This window comes from Buteo buteo, chromosome 18 (assembly GCF_964188355.1).
Source record: "Buteo buteo chromosome 18, bButBut1.hap1.1, whole genome shotgun sequence".
NCBI classification, from domain to species: domain Eukaryota; kingdom Metazoa; phylum Chordata; class Aves; order Accipitriformes; family Accipitridae; genus Buteo; species Buteo buteo.
Window position 1 is genome coordinate 9,275,987 of NC_134188.1, and position 21,378 is coordinate 9,297,364.

Below are 21,378 nucleotides of genomic sequence, written 5' to 3' on the forward strand. Positions count from 1 at the left end.
GAAGGTGGCATACATGTTCACCTGTACGTGTTGAGAGAGAATGAGTTGCAGCTAACACCTCTCACAAAGCATCATCCTCAGCAGAGGCTGTGTTCAAGGTCACAGGCCTCAAGCAAAAAAATAAAATTAAAATAAAAAATAAAAAAAAGAGGGGGAGGAAAGAGCCCGCTAACATTATCTGGATTTAAGTGAGGAACTCTACTACTTCCTCTTCTAATGATGCTGAAGAAATGACCTGGAAATATAACCATATACTAAAATATTGCAATTGTTGCTGGCCATAAGAATGAAAGTTTGTATATTTTAGCTGGCACAGGGTACTCCAAGGATAGTTTAAGTCCATCTTCTGTGCCTATAGGGCTATAGTAGGAACACTGTCAGAAGCAAGACATCTATGTACCTCAATATCCTGTTTAGCTATGGTTATAGGCCTCTGCAATAATACATTCCCTGTTTTGTATGATAATGTCATGTAATACACTATTACATTGTAATAACAAAACACATAGCGATGTTTTTTCTAGGCATTGTTCTATACTGTACAATTATTCTTGTACTTGTTTGGCTGAAAGAGTAGTATCTTTGTGTATTTCATAACTGCCCAGGAATGGGAAACCAAACCACACACAGATACGTCACATTTAAAATGCACATGCACATATGCATAGAAAAAATGGCCAACAGTATTTCTAGCCATGGCAAGTCTAATTACATCTCCCTGCGACAACACAAAACCAGGACACTTGGTGGGCATTCAGCACCCAGTGAGCAGCCTTAAGGCCTCCTTTGCAAAGCCTGATAGAAGAAGTTACTGTTCATGCTATCAGCAGGTCACGTGCAACCATAAACATACTGCAATCCATTTTAAAACAGTCAGGAAGGGCTTGTTCCAGCTACTAAATTCCAGTGAAATCACTGTACTGTTACTACTCTAAACAATCTCCACGGTTTCAAATGGATAAAACCACTTTTCACTCCTGACGGCAAACAAGCGTTTTGTTAGACTACATTTTAGTAACAGTACATTTCTTGCCATAAGTCTGAGAAATCATTTCTGGAATGAAATCCTGGCCTCTCTGAAAGAAATGAACATTCTTGCCTGTTGCTTTCCATCAGGTTGGAATTCAAGCCACATTTTTAAAGGCAGAGGGAGGACCAGGCAGTTCATCTCCTTAGTTTTCTCTTGCCTAATACAGACTATTAAAATTCTTTCATCCAGCACATAAATTTAAATATACTTAAACTGTATGCAACAGAAATGGGAAATGCATTACAAGGCATACTAGCTTTTCTGCACTGCTGAGCAAGTGGATTTATAGCTCGTATAAATCTTCACATTTTTTTCTGCTCCTTTTCAGACACATGCATAAGCTGGTATCTGAGTGGATACAAATTCCAAGAAATTTAAATGATTAGTGAGTAAGTCTGTGAAAAAGATATGCAATTAAAATTTGTTCTTTTCTTCTGTTTTGTTGTCATGCAGATTTGATGCTCTCCTTTTTGCGATCTTTGTGCTTCATCAGCTTTATGTTACATCATATGGTAAAAAGACTGAAATCATGCTGCTGCTTCTGACTTTTTTACAACTAACCAGAAGGAAAAAAAGAGAAGAAATGTTTGTATTTCTTTGTCATGAAACTTTACTTTTAAAAATCTCTTCCCAGTTATTAGAAGTATGTGAAAGCTCAGAGCAGTCAGGATGACAGCTGTAGCCCTGGGTGAGACATTGGTGTATACTGCTTTGGTTCTGCTTGCTGACTATGTTTAATCTATCACTTTTAGTTGAAGGAAAATGAAGTATATTCCTTAAGAAGTATCTATTTCTTTCACACCATGCATGAATGATTCTTTTTATCACCACTTCTATATTTGGCCTGTTGATAGCTGTGGTTTTATTTTTAAATGAAAAAAAAATAATTAGTATAACACTTCCTGAGCGAAAATCAATCAAGCATTTTCTAGGCTAGGAGAGTTAGTATAAAGTGGCAAAACATCTGATGAGAACATTTTCATTTTCTCTGTTACCTTCCTAGCCCCCAAACTAGATTTTCAAGTGACTGTCTTGAAAAGAGTTGTGGTATACACTCCTAAACCACTGACTACTTACAATAGTTGCAAGACTTCTGGTGTGCTCTAATGCAATATTCAAACCAACATGGACCTCTCAGATTTTGAAAGCTACACAAAACATACACATTGATGACAAGGGACATTAGAGCTGAGGTCTACCATGAAGTCTGTTGCAATACACATACAGGGTTTTACACAGCTGAAATCTGGATACATCAAGGTACTTCCCATGTAAAAGCATATTGATTAAAAGCAAGAAGAACAAAACTAAAACACAGATCTGCCTGGTAAATTTAGAGAGTTACCGAACTATTTTCTTTTGTCATGTCATAGCAGGAAAACAGTGTTCAGTCCATAGCATAGAGAGATAAGAATTTCTACCCTGTATCATATTAGTGACTCATCAGCCTGGCAGCCTGGCTTTGTCACTAGCCTCATCCCTTTTTATTTTTTGGTTTTTTTAAAGCTCTACTAATTTCTTAATCACAGAAATAATTTTTCCAAAGCATTTCTCAGTAGCCCAGGCCTTCCATCAGGCCTGTATTTATTCCTTATATATATATTTTGGTGCTGACACAAAGTGGATGAAAGTTCCCAAATGTTTTTTTTTCCATTAGCCCATGACAAATCATCCCATTGCTTTGAGGTCTTTGAAAGAAAAAAAGCCTTGGAAGCTGTAACGTCTTTCAAAACATCTTTTGTCTGTAAGGCTTCCAACGCCGAGGCACTCTACAGAGTATGGCAAGCGCAGTCGCCAGCCAGACATACATGTGGGTGTCTGATCGAGCAAGAGTCACGCAGTCAGCAGTCAGAGGTCAAAACAGGCAAAGAGAAGTTATACTCAAAGTTGCCGGTGACAAGCTCCTATCCACATGATCATTACTTGTTGGAAAAATATTTTTATCTATTCCTTAAAGTGACTTCTCAAAATAACCTAAGAAACCAGACAGCCAGTGCCACTGAAAGATGAATGTCTGAATCAAGGTACCAAGATACAATCGCGTCTACCAAGCTCAGCAACACGCAATCTGAGAAGAGGCTAATACAGCTAAATTGTTAGTTTGTTAAAATACATATACAATTAAATTGCCATATGAAAATGACAGATGGAATAGATAAGTCAATCAAACCATCCTTTGGTTGACATAGTTTGCAGTTGTGGAAAATCTTCTATGTAGACAGGGTATCAGCGAACCTTTTACTACAGCCAAATGACCTGCCTCATGATTAAGGCACGGGGACAAGACTCAGTTGCCTAAACAGAGATGTCTAATGCTAGTTAGGCACCTTTGGGTATCTCACACTTCCTCCAGCTGAATGCCACTCCTGAATGGCACTGGGGTCTCTGTCATGTCTGTCAGGCCTGGGTGTATGTTTCTGATGCCACCAAGCACCTAGAACATCCACAGCTGAAGGGATAGCTGAGCATGAGAGCTGTTAAGAAAACTGTAAAACACCTGTCTTAAGTGGGAGTGCATTTAACTAAAAAACAATTCCCCCAAATCAGCATCTTCCTCTCACAAATAAAAATAAATTATGCAATGGTTATCTCGCATTGCGTTTTCCCTTGTGCAATGAAGTACCATCAAGTACCATTTAAACGTACAGACCAAGGTTTTCCAAAAGGGGAAACTGAAGTGCATCACCTCCATGGCCTGGGAATCCTAAGGGTGAAGTTTTCAGAAGAATCTAATTGCTTAAAACAAGATTGACTGATTTCAACCTGCAAACCCAGATGGCACATGATCAAAATACTTCAGTTCTTTTGCCTACATAATTCTGAAAGTGGTTGCCTAAAAATTATAATACAGCAAATAAAATATCCAATTATTTGCTTATAAGTGTTATCTTCATGTTGCGCTCTCTGTAAGCACAGCAGACATCTTTTTTGCCTATATGTTTTCAACATAATTTTATATACATTTACGTAAAATTTGAAACTCATTCTTTTTATGTTAGCAAAGTCTGAAGGCACCCAGGGTAGCCAGGGAAAATTAACAAATATGGAACAGAAGCAAATGAATAATATAGTTAAAATTTTCCCACTCTCTTTGTAACTAACAACTCTGTTCCTTATTCCTTACTTCTTGGTGGCAAAAGCCTGACTTGGATTCCAGCAATGAGAAGTATCACAGCGATAACCAATTTTAGGCAATTCTCAGCATCCCAACCTTATCCTTGAAAAGGACAAGCAAAGGAGAAGGACTGTGCAAATGTGCTGCAGTATATTTCTCTCTTCAGAAGGAACTCCCTCCCTCTCAACCTCAGCAGTAAAGGGAACTCTTAAGATGAAGGGGCAAAAGAGAACCTCAAAACTTTGCCTCTGCTGTCTCATGGAGAAACAGGACCTTCTCCCCTCCATTCCAGACTGTGCAGGCTCAGCTGAGGAAGCCGGGGAAGAGCAGGTCCAAGAACCCACTGGAGAACAGACAGATGTAGGGGTGAGGAGCTGGCGATCTGCTGTTGCTAGATGGGTAGAGATCACCTTCTTTTGTCTACATCACTTACATAAAGGGAAAATTTAGGGTAGCTTAAATCTCATCACACAGGGATACAGAACTACTATTGACTGAAATGTGTTACCTATTACCTATGCTGTGCATATAAATAAGGTCCTGAGTGCATTTTTATGTCTATGGACAAATGCCTGCCTCAGTCACGTGGACTAAGGTTCTAAATGAAGATTTTGCATTACAACATCATCTACACGCAAAAAAAACCCACCTTATGACACAGGGTTAGAGCTACACAGTTCTCTGGAAAGCCAACACAGGTCACTGCTCAGGTATGGCACAACTGAATCCAGGTCCTACGCCTTAGTCCAGCCTCACTCTCAGCTGTGGGAAGTGCCTATCTAGCTCTACAGCTGTTCTAGGGGATTATCTAATTTGCTGTTCAGCTCTGATTTTAAGTTTACACACACACGCATAGAGAAAAATCAGTCTCATCTGTAAGAGCATTCTAAAAAAAGAATTTGTGTGTGTTAGGCTTAAACATGTAGTCATCTTTACTTTTCTGGAAAAGGATTAAGTCAACACCATGAAAGCTAGAATAACGAAAGAACAAGACCAGATTTGAAGTATCCCATAGAAACTAAATGGGAATTCTTCAAGTCATAGCCTGCAAAAGCCACCTTTCTGCTATTCAGTTGAAAGAGTGGGTTTGTTTTGTTTTTAAAACTTTAACCAATTCATATTCTTTAGCCAATATTAGAGCTTTAAACTTGAAATACACAAGATGTATCTGATTAACAGTTTTCAGTTTAAGGCACAAAAGACAAGCAATGCCATCTCAAAGTATAAGAAAAGCTTTCCAAGCATTACCAAAAGGCAGAAAAATTGAGAGGTGGGTTTTTTTTTTTAACTACAGTTTGCTAAATCTTCTTGTCTGGAACATGAGTAGTCACCATACATGCTGGCTCTCGCTGGCCAGAGGAAGTTATTCTGGCCCAAGCCTTGTTTTGTGCTGCCCTCAAGGAACCACAAATCCACCCATCATCAGTTGACTAGATGCAACCAGTTACACAAACATGAACATCCAGTCACGTAATCAGACACATCCTTCCTCCTTTGTGTCAGACCTAGCTGTTCTCCCAACCACAAAAACACCGGGTTTCATTTACAGGTCTAATGGAAAAATAATCCTTTCCGACTTTTTTTCCCTCCAAATTAGGGAGCTGAATCAATTCATTTTGCAGCCATGCAGTCACTAGATGAGGTGCAGGTAGGAAAGCATCCCCAGCAGTGAGATAGAGGCAAGACTGAAAGTAAGCCACTCTGTGTCACTCATTAGATGTTTTGTGAAACTGCATCCTCAATTAGTCATGCAAGGGAGACACAGGGCAGCACACAGATGCTTCCAGTAGAGGACAGCTGCCTCATCATACTTGTATTATCAGACATCACTCACCTCAACCTTCTCTACAAAACTTTCCCCTGCCCCCATCAAACACATCCTTTAAAGGAAAATTAGCAGTTCTTATCTAGAATAATTCTAATAGTAAACGGTATCACTAAGTATGTGTATTACAACAACATGGGAGTAAGAATATAGATCACAGTCTACCCATTTCTGTGAGAACATGTCAGAGAGCTACCAAGAATATCTCTCGAAAGACTATCTACAGTCTTACTTAGGGCACAGACCCATTTACCTTTAGCAACTCCAAAGTGAACTCATTGGCCACAGCTTGGAAAAGCAAAGAGGAAAGAAAAGAATGGACTGTGCCAATTTATAGGTTAGTTACTCATAACAGGACCCTGGACATTTAGATACAGAAATTTGAACAAGATTGTCTGAACTGCAGGTGAATTCCCATATCTCCCCCAATGCTTTGAACATTGTTCTTTTACTTGTAAAAGCTGAAATCTTTCCTTTTAAGTATTTAAAGTGCTTATTTACTATTACCTATTTTCTTGAAGGGAAAAGGACAGATCCTGCCAGTAAACAACTGGTTGCACAGCTGGCGTCAGCAACAGGGACTCATCTTTTACAAACATGGGACTGGCTTTCATAATCAAGGACTGATTTCTAGGAAGAGGTGCGATCCACTTGACCAAGCAGAACAAAAGTGTCTTTGCTAATAGGCTGGCCAACACAGCAAGGCATGAGCAATCCAGGAAGTTTCTGGAGTGCATTGATGGTAACTTCTTAACATGGGTGACTGAGGACCCAACGAGGGAACCTGCGGGACCTCATACTTACAAACAAGGAAGAACTGGTCAGAGATGTGAAGGTCAGGGGCAGCCTTGGCTGCAGTGACCGTGAGTGGTGGAATTCAGGACCCTGTGAAGAGCGAGTAAGGCAAAAAGCAGGATCACAACCCCAGACTTCAGGAGAGCAGACTTTGGCCTGTTCAGGAGAATCCCATGTGATATGATCCTGGACAGAAGAGGGGCACAGGAGGGCTGGTTGATTTTCAAGGATCACCTCCGCCAAGTTCAAGACTGGTCCACCCTGATGTGCAGGACGTTGGGCAAAGGTGACAAGACAAGACTTTCCTGCAGCAGAGGTTAGTGAACACTGAAATGGGACATTCCCAAGCTGCTGGGCCCTGATGGAATGCAATGAAGGGTGTTGAGGGAGCTGGCTAATGACAATGTGAGGACCACTCTTGGTAATCTTTGAAAGGTTGTGGTGACTGGGGAATATTCCTAAGGACTAGAAAAGAGCAACTATCCTTTCTATCTTCAAGGAAGGCAAGAAGGATAATTCAGGGAACTACAGGCTGGTCAGCCTCACCCTGATCCCTGCAAAGGTGATGGAGCAAATCGTCCTGGAAGCCCTTTCCTAACAAATTATGTAGATTAGGAAAAATCAGCATGGATTTTTATGAAGGGGAAATACGCTTTACCAACCTCATAGCCCTGTGGTGAGATAACTGGCTCTGTGGATTAGGAGAGTAATGGATGCTGTTTATTGTGGCTTTAACAAAGCTTTTGACAATCTTATCCTCGCTGACAAACTAATGAAGTATGGGCAAGATAAGGGGACAGAGAGGTGGGCTTAAATCTGGCTGAACTGCTGCACTCAAAGGGTTATGATTAATGGCATTAAGTCTAGCTGGAGGCCAATCAGTACTGGTATACCCCAGGGACTGATACTGGGGTGAGCATTGCTTAACATCTTTGTTAATGACCTAGATAACGGGACAGAGTGCACCCTCAGTAAGTTTGCAGTGGATGCATAACTGGGAGGAGTACACCAGATGGGTGTACTGCCATTCAGAGGGACCCTGGCAGGGTAGCGAAACGGGCCAACAGGTACCTCTGCAAGTTCAACAGAAGGACATGCCAATCCTGCACCTGGGGAGGACCAACACCAGGCACCAGTACAGTTTGGGGACCAACGAACCAGAAAGCAACTCTGAAGAGAAGGACCTCGGGTTTTTGGTGAACACCAAGCTGATCATGAGCCAGCAATGTGCATTTGCAGCGCAGAAGACCAACAGGTGTTGCCAGCAGGTCGAGGGAGGTGATCCTTCCCTTCTGCTCAGCCTTGGCAAGACACATCTGGAACGCTGGGTTCAGTTCTGGGCTCCCCAGTATAAAACAGCCATGGACAACACTGGAGAGAGCCCAGTGAAGGACAACAAAATTAATCAAGGGACTGGAGCACCTGTCATAGGAGGAGAGGCCAAGAGAGCTGGGACTGGAGAAGAGAAGGCTCAGGGGGATCTTATTCATGTGTATAAATACCTGATGGGAGGGAATAAAAAGGACAGAAACTGACGTCTCACTGGTGTCCAGTGACAGGACAAGAGGCAATGGGCACAAACTGGAATACAAGAAGTGTTGTTTAAACATAAAAAAAGAAAACTTTCTTACAGCGAGGGCATTCAAACACTGGCCCAGACAATATGTTGAGTCTCCATGCTTGGAGGCATTTGAAACCCAACTTGACATGGCTTTGAACTGACACTGCTCTGTGCAGGTGATTGGACTAGAAGATCTCCAGAGGTCCCCTCCAAACTGAATGATTCTGTGATTAAATTTGGTAGAAAACAAGTAAAGACCTGTTAATTCAATTATTGGGATACAGAAAGACTGTTATATTAATAGATATAATCTGTTTTAAGGCCCTGTAGCATGCATTCATCTTTGGCTCATTTTATGTAGGTGGTCAAGAAAGTGAATTGAGCATAGAAAGGCAGGTCCTAAATATTTATGCTAATAGCAGAATAAACATTAAGGAAAAGTGACTGATCTGGAGCTGCTTCTGGAGTGTGTTCAGTGCAGTTTGTGGGAGAAGCTGATCCTAAGTCCACCCACCAAGTCTGAGCTGTGCTAACTAGCTAACACTTACACAACTGTTTTAGATTTATGTGAAATACAATCCAAGCCCATTTTAGAAGTCTCTGGATAACTTCTTGGTTGAGTACCAGAACAGTGTTCGTTCAACTGGACATACTTCCTTTACAGTTCAATTTGAACAAAAAGATTAGGAATGACACATCAGGCAGAAAGAACTCACAGGAATACCCCATTTACAAAGAAGCATCCTTGCTTTATGGATTAACGCATCTACTTAAACAAACAAAAACTATCATATTGTTGTAAATAAGAGTTGTATTTAAATTTCATTTTTAAAAGCTTCATTTAAAGGTAATTGACTTGATTAGGAGCTAAAAAAACCTGTGCATTTAGCCCAGAAATGTCTTGCACAAACTTTTATTACTAAGCTAATGAAAACCACAACAAGTCATCAGAAGACTAAAATTGACCTTCCAAACCATGATGCTAGTAATCAGATAATCCTTATGAGTTACCCAATTAGTTACTAATCAATTTGTCATTCAATCATTTATATAGCCATAAACCCCCATCTCTCAGCATGTTTCTCTCTGCCATCTCCTCTCTCTAATCACTGATGAAGCATGAACCTCAGCACCTCCTCACAGACCAGTTTCTTGCCATGCAACTAGATGACTGGGATCAAGATGGGTGAATGTTGTAGGTTATCTGTGAGGTTACGCCGTGTTATCTGTGGGCATGTAAGTGAAACTCTGAAGCATAGTAATGTCAGGAATTAATAGCAATAAAACCTAACTCCAATCTGAGAACTAAGACCAATTTTACAGACAGACCAGTTATCATAGAATGGCCTACCAAGAATTAGTATCCTTTAAACCACTTAATTCTAAATCACTATTTTATAATCATAAAAAATCTTACATTTGCTTTAATGTCCTGTATGTAACTGGATACAGCAATTACTGGATATAGCAATGGTGCCTACCAAAAATTAACTAAGTACTAGGCTGGCAGTGGGAAGGAGAGATTTGATAGTTGCCTACAAAGGGAGACTGGCATTAACCTATGGTTGTTTTAACAGTGAGTACAGACCACTGAGCTCTTACAGACCTCTAGCCTGATTACAAGACTGGCATACTGTGGGGTCGACAAAGACACTTGCGAGAGAACCTGCATACAGTTTTAGGCAACTATACTGAATATCAGTGCTTGAATGGGAAAAGGTCATTCTGTTTTCATTTAAATATAAAAGCAAAAGCTTCATGGTCACGTACCTCATTGCAACATTGCTGCCATCAATAACTATAGGCCTCAGGTTGTCACCATCCTCTGTCACATCCTCCTGCAGTGGAGACTCTGACCTCTGAGACTCTATGGAAGACGCTTCACGTATTACACTAGTGTTAGCATTAGTTACAGTCTGATCAGTCTCAGTTTTATTCCCAAGTTTGACAAGTTCTCCCAAAATATCATTTATTAAAGCATCAGTACCAAGTTTATTTAGTACAAGTTGAACCTGCTCTTCAGAGTAACCCAACTTAAGTGCAAACTCCAGTTTGGTTTGATATTCTTTCAGCACATCAGGGGGCTTTTTGACTTCCTTAGGTACTATCTGAGCCTCTTCTATCCTAAAGTCTTGCAAGATTTCATTTCTTTTTAGTATATGAGGCTCTAAGCAAGGAGATCGGCACAGCTGTCGGTGAGTCTTAGGCAGTACGTGTGATTCTGATGCAGAACTATTCAGTCTCTCTGAATCATTATCAGAATTTGTGCTTTCTTCAGAGTCACAGCTGGAGCTTCCAGAAGTCTCTTCAGATGTCTCCTTGTCTACATCATCTTTCCTAGAATTAACCTTATCCATCGTTGGCTTCTCTGCCATTGACCAAGGTACAATTGCATTTATTTGCGTGCCAGTGCTCCCCACATAAAGGTGGCCTAAGTCATGCCCCAGATGATCCTTCAAGCCCATGAAGCTGCTGCGTGTACTTGACTCCACTTTGCTGTTTTTCTTGTATTCCTGAATATAAAGTGTTCCGTATTCCTAAAGAGAGAACAAAAACATTGCAACTGGTTACACATATTACTTGTTTTGTATTTTCTTGCTGCTTCCTCAGAACTGCATTTATTCTTTCACAGCAGAGAAATACAACTTTTTTTTTTTTTTTAAAACATGGAAAACTTTCTTGGGGAAAAAATTTTTCTAAGGAACATCCATAGCTAAGCGGATAAACAACTGATCATCTGTTTTCTGAGTGTATCAAATGCTTTTACTTAAACGTTTCTAGAAATGGGTTTATGAAAGAATAGGAAACCAAACACTGCAAGTTTACCTACTGTAATGTAGAGACAGAAGTCTTGTCATGATTTAAAGGAACCGAGATATTTCTTCTAGCTTAAGACACTATTGTAACAATGAAAAAAAAAATGCAGCTATAAAATACAAGTACTTGAAAAGCTTTTTAAACTAAATACCTTAAACTCTGTTGAATAGAAAGAAATTAGCATAGCACTAGATTATCTGGCTTATTAGGCAAATATAAGACATCACAACACATAAAATGGATTAGTAACAGAAAACATGATAAAAACTTATTGGCCCTAAAAGACACTATCAGTTCAACTGAATACACTCAAACTATTTCTGAATTCCCTTGCAAAGTTATAATTAAGTCAAGAAAGACTAATTGCTCTCAACAGAGTGCTGCATTACTAACACATACAGCATTTAGAGACATGGATTGATCTAATGGCCAATAAAGCCAATGGAAGCCTTTGCACTGATTGCAACAGACCATTCATCAAGTCAACAAGGCAACAAAATTAAAAGCTGATTTCAACTCTTAGACTAGACTTGTGCAAGCCTTTTGCTGAATCAAAACTATATATATAGATAGAAGTCATGGAGGAATTGAAGTTGCGGCTTTCTGGACTTCATACACTTGCCACATCTGTTTTTTTGGAGGAATTTTGCATAACGGTAGTTATACAGAAGTTAGCTACCCATTTCATCACAAGAATTACTTCCACAGTCTACATTTAAAAGCAGATTGCTACCTCTTTCCCTTATTTACATGAATCTTTGCTAACTGCTTCAAAAAAGTAAAAGATAAATTACTTCTCATAGATAAAAATGGACCATATGGACCAATTGTACTGCAAGGTTACCATGAAAAAGAATTTACATTAAGGGAAGACTATGAAACAAAGAGTTCTTTCACACTTCCATCTTACAAGGCAGAAAATAAAAGCAAGATATAGAGGCAAAGGACTTCACTTGAACTTGACAGATACATTACAGATAAATTTCATCAAGGAGGACATACTGAGAAAAAACATTATGTCAAACAATCTCATGATCTATACTAATACAAATTACAAGATGTCTCACGAACAGCCAAAATCTGTCAGCAAATACATTAACTCTCCCATCCCCTTACAGGTTACCATTTAAGAATGACCCAGTACTTTTAAAATACGGTATACTTTACTCTTCTTGGGATAAAAGTCTGAGAGTGCACACAAGGGAAATTCATCCAGGCTTAAGACTAGAGAGAATCAAGAAAAAGACTCTATCTGTGGTTCAGTAAAAGCAGACTCTGTAGGCACTGAGTGCCAAGACATCACTGCTGTGGTGGAGCTTTTTGGTTATGGGGCACAAAAACTTCCTTTACCTAAGCATTTCTAGTTAAAATAAATAAATAAATAAGTAAATAAATCTATCATCAGTGTTTTCATCTCCCAACACCTTAATCCAGGAAAGGCTGATAGGAAAGGAAATAAATTTTTATTTAGATCTCATCTTGTTAGAAGGCAGCAGGGCTGTAATTTTCAGGCAGTGTTATCAATGAATATTATTTTCTCTTAACTCAAAGCTTTAGGATTTCAAGCAACACCACAGATTCAACACAACAAGAATTTAGGAAATGAACCTTTTCACACAGTGATTTATTAACTAACATAATGCACTTGATAGCACAGCACTAGTAACAAATCACAACAATATCCCAATAAAAGGATACAGTTAAAAAACCAACACTGTGGTCTCCACAGAACTGACACCAAAAAAAAAAAAAGAAAAAAAAATCTCAAACAAGAAACCCCTATTGGAAGTGAGGCTGCTTAGCAACCAGCCTTTAGTTGCTAGGATGCGCTCCTTTAACATACCATCATGAATACTAGCACAGCGAAAGAATAATTTGGTATGAACAAAAGCCCATGAAAGAGAGTGGGACTTAAGTGCGTCTGGTTTCCCCTTGGAGAACAATGCAGCTGCCAAACCGATCTGGAAGCCCCGACATCATTGTTCCGCCAACCCCACAATCTGCTCTGACTCGAGGAAGTCTAGTTAATGGGCAACACTTTTAAGCTGGACTGAAAAGTTGAGCTGGCTCATGTACCGCTGCCGCAGAATACGGGGAGATAATGGGTCACTGCCTAAATCCGTGTACTGTGAAATGTCATTTTAGTATTGAACTAAAAGTGGGGGGGTGGGGGGGGTGGGAAGGAGGGAAGAGGAGGTTGCATATTAACGGCATGGAATAAACAAAGCTTTAAGTGCATAGATCAGAAAGATGATTTTTTTTTTTTTTTTTTTTTTTAGTGTTAGTTAAAATAATACTTAAGTCATTCTCCAATCACTTCTTCCTTGAAGTGCTTTACAGCAACTACAATTCTAACACCCTCCAGTGGGATTCAAAGAAGTCACTAGCATATGAATGTGTCTGAAGATCAGGCATTATATGAAACATACTCTAGATGATTTGCACATTGACTGCGTATGAAAAATGACCGTAAACTGGCCTTTGTCCATTGTTGGGAGTGTATACATAATCAGCCTTGCATCTATCTGCTTTAAGTCTCCTGTCAATCTCCATCTTGCTCCAATATAGAATTCTTTTGCACAGAACTCTGTTTTTCAGAAACTATTTAAAGAATAGAGTAATAAGAGCAGCAGCTTTAAAATCTGCCACAGATAATATATAGTCATCATACTATTGCTTTAAAAGGGTAGTTAAAATGACATTTACACTGTAAATCCAAAGCTAAAGATTTCTGAAATAGTTTTGCATAAGCAGTACACTATTCCTGGCATGCAAACTATATTTATTTTCAGACAAATTTTTACAACATCTGTGAACTTTGTACACTGTATTTGTGGTCAGCAGCATCTCTTAGAAATGCTAGACTTTGGAGCGCCCAACATGATGTCCTTTATGAGATTCATTGATTAGAACCATGAAAATCAGATGTCACTGTTGAACGCTGCTGGAATTGATTATTTTATCTTGATTTGGTTAGTGAAGAGCAACATGCCAGCCAGTCTATGTGAATGAATTTGTATTGCAAATAAACAGTAGTATACCTATATTTAGGACAATGAAGCTCATGAAAACCAGAAAAGGTCACATTTACCCAAGGAGTAACATCAGATAAGAAGAACTCCTTGCACTCTTTATTTACAAGGAACTCTCATTACGCGCATATGGTTTTAAAGTATGTTTACTAATACAAGACAATATAGCCAAGAAAAATACCTCCTATGAATTCTGACTCAACTGAGAGCCAAAAAACCAAAAATCAGCCAAAAAAATCTTGTCAAGAAAGTCTTCAACCCTTGGTTATGCTCATCACAGCTGAGTAACAGAATTTGTATTTATAAAAAAATTAATAAAACAGGTAACTCCCAATTTAGACATACTTATGACAACATAAGTTTTAAACGATAGCCTGTTTAAAACTACAGTATCTCATACTAGGTCCACTGTTAAAGGCCTAAATACTGTATTACTGAGTCAAAGACATTTATCAAGTATGAATGTAAGACTCTGGATGAGCACTGTGCTACTACATTGTAGAAGTGTAATCTTTTCCCACTTCTTAGAAGTCACCACTATTTATTTTCCACTAACCATTAACAATAATGAGCCCATTAATTCACTTTAACACAAAACAAATATTTCTCAAAGGGATGTGGGCAAGGAGATCATTTAATCTTTTAATATGTATTCAGAATATTTTCCACTTACAATAGAGCATAAGAAAAGCAATTTAATGCAAATTTAGTTCACAGAAGAAAATAACAAGGAGTAAAATAGTGTGTCATGTGGCACAGTATAACAGAAATCATGTATTCTCAAAAGACCGTCAAAAGTTTCTGAAGATACATTCTACAGTGAAATAGTTCAGCATGTTTTCACACAGGCAGACTTTTTCTAAGTCTTCTAAACACAAAATGGAAAATATTGAAATCAGTTTGTTGAAACACTGTCATTACTTGTCACAAACAGAAGTGTAGAGCTGATCAGAAAAGAAAAAAAGAATGTATCAGTTATCCAAATGATAAAGATACTGCAACAATGCAAATAAAATAATGAATATGTAATAAATACCTACTGCTGTAGTTTCTATGTATTTAATTACCATTGTATTTCAGCGAGTGCTGTTGTCTGCATCATTCTATCCAACAAAGGAAGGATGTCCCATTGAACAGATTGGTTAATGCTCTGGGGCAACAGATGTCTACTGGAACTGCAGGAGACCAGCAACTGGTGGCCTGCCCATCTTCTGAAAACTTTCAATAGACTCATGCATATGTTCACACAATAGGGCATGTGGTAGAAATGCAAACCTCTTTTTAACCCTTTTATATGCTCTCTTTCCCTCCCAACTGATATATGAAGGTCTTTGTTTTGTTTTTTTCTTTACAGGATCCTTGGAACACAGGTTCATGGAGTATACAGTGTTTGTTCTTCAGCCTAACATCTGAACTCAAAACATAAAACAAAACAGATTAGAAACTTTATGAAAATAGCCAGGCTAGATCTGACACACTTATGAATAGCTTCCAAAGCACAAAACCTTTGACTGGAACATATTCCCATCTGAGAGCATTCTAATGCTTATCTTGCACTACAGTATCTTCAGATAGCCCACAATGGAGCTCTTCTTATTTTCACAAACACAGGAAATTTTACCTCTTGTATGGTATAATGGAAAAGTTGTTTGATTTTTTTTCCTTAAAAGCTTTTTCTACCAGTCACAAATTAAAGTAAATAATAGCTTATTTGCAAAAAGGGTAAAAACTTACAACTTAAAGTTGAAACCTCCCCTTCTCCCCAGGGGGCTAGAGGGAAATTTGTTGTTCTGTTGATGGCTACTGCCTACTATTTTCAAATTCTGGGAAACACACCATTACTGATGCTTTTGAAAGTTCCTTAATAGAACACACTGAGTGAGATCATTGCTCTTCAATATACTTAGTCTTCAGACATAACTGTTTTTCTCTCCCTCTTTTTCCAAGAGACACCTAAAGTGTGCAAATCTCAGCAGATACACACGCTAGCTACGTTGTCCAAATGCAAACTGATATGCTGCAACACCAGAAAGGTGAAACGTCCCATTTCTGCAGAGAGAAGCCCATATACTTACGTTCGCTGGAAAACACACAGACATTGGTCTCTTGTAGCTGTTCCAGAAGCAACTCCTTAACACGATTTCAGCTGCAGACTTCAGGCAAGCAAGCAGAACAATGAATGGACGAACAGATGGACCCACGATGTCTTTGCTTAACCTATTACTGAGCGGACGCGGAGCCAATCACAACCCACAGAGCTCACAATTAGTTGGCCGGGCAGATGCAAGGCAACCTCCCCACCCTGCATCAGGTTTGGAGGTTTCTAAGATAAGCAAGTTGATGTCATTCTCAGGGTCTGCCCCGGGCAGCATGTGTATTAACGAGGGGTGTGCAGCAACAATAGGCCATACAAAAGAGACTAGCAGGCAGCTGCTGTATGAGAGCCAGAGTCATTAGGGAGCAGGCTGCCAACAAGAAACACCTGGCTTGGGCAGACTTCAGCTTCTCCTCATTGTTTCTAATTCATGAAACAAAGAAAGGAATTATTTTTAAGTAGTAAAAGTTGTGAGTTCCTATTAAAATATATCAGTCTTAAGGAATATAATCCCTTCTATTACAGAAACAAAAAGTTCATTGTAACAAAAAATATTAAAGAGAAATAAATCTATCAGTAGCTATTGTAGTCCCCTTTTCTTGTTAGCAGAATTAATCATATTGGTATAAAGTGCAAGGAGGTATGAAAGGAGCCCACACTAAACACTGAAATGTATTCAGAAACCGCTTTCTGAATTGCCTGACACTTCTGTACATCATTCAACAAATGTAATAAACTTGCATTTACACACAACTCTAACAGAGTACTTGTGGGTAATTTCACTGGAAGGTGAAACTGATTAAAATAAAACCACGTAATGTTAATATATGGAATAATGGATATTTTTAAGCAGTGGCACTGAAACATTACAGCACTCAATAGAAAGGAACTATGAACCACTCTTTTGTTCTGGAGTCACTCATACTTGTTTGCAACAGAACTTCTTTCCCTTTTATTTCACAGATCTGTTCTAGATGCCAAGATCTTCCTGTCTCTTTGCAATGATGAAATATTTGAACAAAAGTCAGGAGCTAGGCCATAGCCAACTTTTTATTTTTATTTTTATTGAAGTAAGCCACATGGAAACACAAACTTCAGTCCACACCTCCCCTCCCTGCCCAACATTTCCAATACCACCAAGCCCTGCAACACACATATTTAGCAATGTAACAGTAGCAAGGTTTGATGCTTGATAAAAAAATGTGGAGCAATGTGGACTTTCAAATAAAAAGCTGCCACTGCTGGTAACTTCAGCGAAGACAGATCAGCCAGAGAAGGGGATTCTACATTTGCAAATGCTCATCAGAATGACTACTAGAAAAGTGTATTTACTGAACTTCAGCATCATTACATGACTAAAAGCAATACTGAGAACCAGAGAGGCAGCTGTCCTCCTCTGCTTGGGAGGACAGGCAATCTGCTGGGAAACATCTACTGTGATTTAAAAGTAGAAAAGAACGAGAATAGGTTTGTTAAAACTGCTTTGAGTAATTTCCCAAGCCTTATGTGGCTATTAAGTGATTCAACATAGTAAATGAAATCACATACCATCATGCTATTACACTGATGCATTTATCATGTGCCCAGATATTAAGCTGCAAAGCAGAAACCCCAACTATAGTTTCTCTACACTGTCCATTAAACACGCCTAAGAACAACTACTAACACCACTATTTTGGAGCTTTTAAGTCAGAGGCAGGAGGATACTCCTCACTAATTTCTGCCACTGTGAACACAAAGAGTGAGAGAAAGCTACCCACGAGCACAGTGGGATGCCTGATCTCCAGCACTGGATTAAGCCTCTTTGCAAACAGCGAATAAAAGCAGTGATCTGAAAAAGCTAATCAGTCCCTGCTGTGGTATTTAGACTACCTCAGTTGCCGGTATTGGATAATGTTAGGCATATTAAAACTTCTGTAAGCAAAATAGGAAGCCAGTCCAGTTCACCTATGTCCAAGAACTGCCCTTAAATGCAAGCAGGATCACTTGGCTTGTCATAAATTGGCTATATCCCTGATTAGAGCCAGGTGCTTCTTTTGTGATACCAGAAATACTTGTTTTGCAGAGGACAGGTATGATACCCTTAACGTACATCCCTTAATGTACATCTGTAACAAATTGAGAACTCTGTAGCACAAAAGTGGTATACTTAAGGCTCTACAAGCACAATGAGGGCAAGCGTATGATCCAGCTTCAAAATCTGCCTTAAAAATAAGGTTGTAAGAAGTTTACTTGCAAAGACCTCCCCCCTCAATGTCTTCTACGGTAACAATAACAATACTACTCCCCCCCAAAACAACTCTCCATACTCCAAGTGCATGTCTTCAGGGAACCAGGTCTAAACTTTAGCTGCAGATTAATCTTCATGCTAATGCCATGCTGCAGCACTATGACCAAAGTCAGAACAGATACAATCTGAAGACTTATGTCATATTGTTTAATTTACAGAAAATGTTCTAGCAAGCTGTAGTTGCATGAATTAAGAAGACATTTTCTAATTCTACCTTGTGCACCATGTCAGTTACTTAAACCAGCTACCTGTTCTGGAAGCATCTTCTCAGCTCTTCCCTAAAAGAAGCTGGGCTGCCCAAAGTTTACAAGGTGGCAGATCGTCCTATTAAATCATGCTTGTGATGACAGAAAAGCATTCATATTACTGTTTAACCAGTACACGAGGCTTCCTTCTGGGAATGATGACCACAACAAAGAAACCTTAGTAAGAAACGCTGTGGCTCTCCCATCACATCTGTGAGAAGCTATAACAGCATCACTATAAGGTACACAGCACAAATGGACAAAGCAAGTTCTACTTCTTGTGCTAAAACCTTCAAAACCAATAACCCGACTAGTTCAGCAATCTCCTATTACCATATCTAAAATGCAAAGAGTCAGTAAGTTAAATCCAGTCACCAAAATACAACAAACATAACAGCTCTTCAAATTTCTGGTCTTGCAAGATCAGCAAGCTATAAAAACCTATTTTTGTGGCTCCTGGAGATCGGACATTGTGTACAGTGCTCATCAGGTCCCTAATGCCACTTGACGAAACAGCAGGCCAGCACAAAATCCTGAATTGGCCAGAGATGATGGGCTCAGGGACTCCATGGTGGAAGGAGACTTCCGAACGGCACACAGCAAGGTGATGGGATGCTGCAGAGACACAGACCAGGGTGAATCTCTCAGCTGGGCGATGGGTGGTAAGGGGAGCGTCCCCTCCCCTCCACTGCCCAGTTTGGTATGAAAAGCACGCATGGGAGGATCAGAAAGACCAAAGGAGGGAGAGCTAGAGCAGCTGGGAAATTCAGACAACGTAGGCTAAAGATATTAGGGAAGCACTACTATAAGGGGGAGAAAACCAACCCTAAAAAAAAAGCTGCTAGTTCCAGCCAACTTTTGTTGTTTCAAACACATTAAAAACAAAGCCTTATTTAAAAAGATATTATTTTATGCAAGCATACAGAATAGTCATTCTGTAACTCAAGTGGTACTATTGCAGCAATTAGAAAGACAATTTGTCCCATTAAAGTATTTCATTACCTTTTATTGTAGAACTTTATGCTAAGCCTCCAGTAATAAACAATGCATTTGCAGGAATACACTGCACAAGTTAAATCAATCACATACCATTGCATTTACTAAATAGAAATTAAGGTTGTATGCTACAGACAAAACTCACTGCTGTGCCATTGCAAAATACCCTATATTTACTGTTGGACTTGGAAGCTGCAAGGGAGATGCTTATCTTTAAAATTAAGAGATGACAATACAACAGAAATTCTTTTCCAGCTAGTATGTTAAGAAATGCAAACTATCTTAAGTGGAACACTTTGAAAGTTTACTTAGTTTTGAGGAATAGTAAGTGGTGCTCTAGACTGTATCTATACACAGTCATAAAAAAAAAACCCAAAACTACCACCACTCTACAGCCATACAGAGGAATGAACTAAACAACCAGTAAAAAGTGCCTACAATTCAGAAAAATTACTGATATTATGATAAAGATGAGTAATGCTTTGCCTAGAGAATAACTAGCCTTTAAAAAAACATATTTAAAAAGGAACAACTGTATTTTCAAAGGCAGTGTAATTTCTCTGTAGAAAAATATGCACTTTCAAATGCATTAAAACAAAGCAGCAGAGTTCTTTCACTCTTTGAAAAAAGACTCAGCTGTCTGTATTTATCCTTAAAATTCAAAAAAGCAGAGATGCATCTTCCAGTAGACCATCATCCTAAAAGAAGGTTACAAGGTCTACAGTTTCTAGTATAATCCCATTAGATCACCAGTATTGACTGCATGCAAGACTTAAGCGAACCATTGCAACACTTATCATGACGTCCTCTAATATTTTTTGAAGAGGAAAACCCTAAGTTTTATAAGTAGTGATTACTTTTTTGCTAACCATGGGTGTAAACGGATCCAGTCCTTCCTTGTCTGTGGGTAGACAAAGGCTGTGACCATAAGCTGTTTGTCACGAGACGACAAGGTGACCGCCTGCAGCTGCGCCTAACTGCACAGTTTGCCTACATTAGGAGCCCAACAGGCCTGAGCCATACCAGCCAACCACGCAGAAAGCATAAAGCAGCATTCTGTAACAGCAAAAACACTGGCATCACCTGTCAGCACCATACTAAGAAGTAGCTCCTGAAATGAGATACGTTTTCTGAAGCAAAGACTTCCATTTTGAAAGTGAATAGTTTTGATCACGTGACAAAATAAAAACCCACTATGCTTACCTAAGAGGATAATGAAAAAGTAGTTCTTGGCACCATAACTTTGGATATCCACTGTAGGCATGGATCCCTAAGCGATGCTCTTCCACAGTATCACAGAATGGTTGAGGTCGGAAGAGACCTCTGGAGGTCATCTGGTCCAACACCCCTGCTCAAGCAGGGCCACCTAGAGCTGGCTGCCCAGACAGCTTTTGAGTATCTCCAAGGATGGAGACTCCACAACCTCCCAGGGCAACCTGTGCCAGTGCTCGGTCACCCTCACAGTAAAAAAGTGTTTCCTGATGTTCAAAGGGAACCTCCTGCATTTCAGTTTGTGCCTGTTGCCTCTTATCCTGTCCCTGGGCACCACTGGGAAGAGTGGCTCCATCCCCTTTGCA

General features: G+C 39.4%; 1 protein-coding gene across 4 annotated transcripts in view; it reads right to left on the reverse strand.

Moving 5' to 3' along the window:
* Positions 1-21,378, reverse strand: part of ZC3H12C (zinc finger CCCH-type containing 12C) — a 46,161-nt gene that overhangs the window by 14,365 nt on the left and 10,418 nt on the right. For 3 of the 4 annotated variants that reach the window (XM_075049974.1, XM_075049973.1, XM_075049972.1), the window contains exon 2: positions 10,097-10,863. In XM_075049974.1, the coding sequence (XP_074906075.1) occupies positions 10,097-10,791 (695 nt within the window). In that variant the 5' untranslated portion in view covers positions 10,792-10,863. Of the gene's footprint in view, positions 1-10,096; positions 10,864-16,250; positions 17,218-21,378 lie in introns of those variants that run through there. The other variant, XM_075049971.1, reaches the window with a different exon arrangement.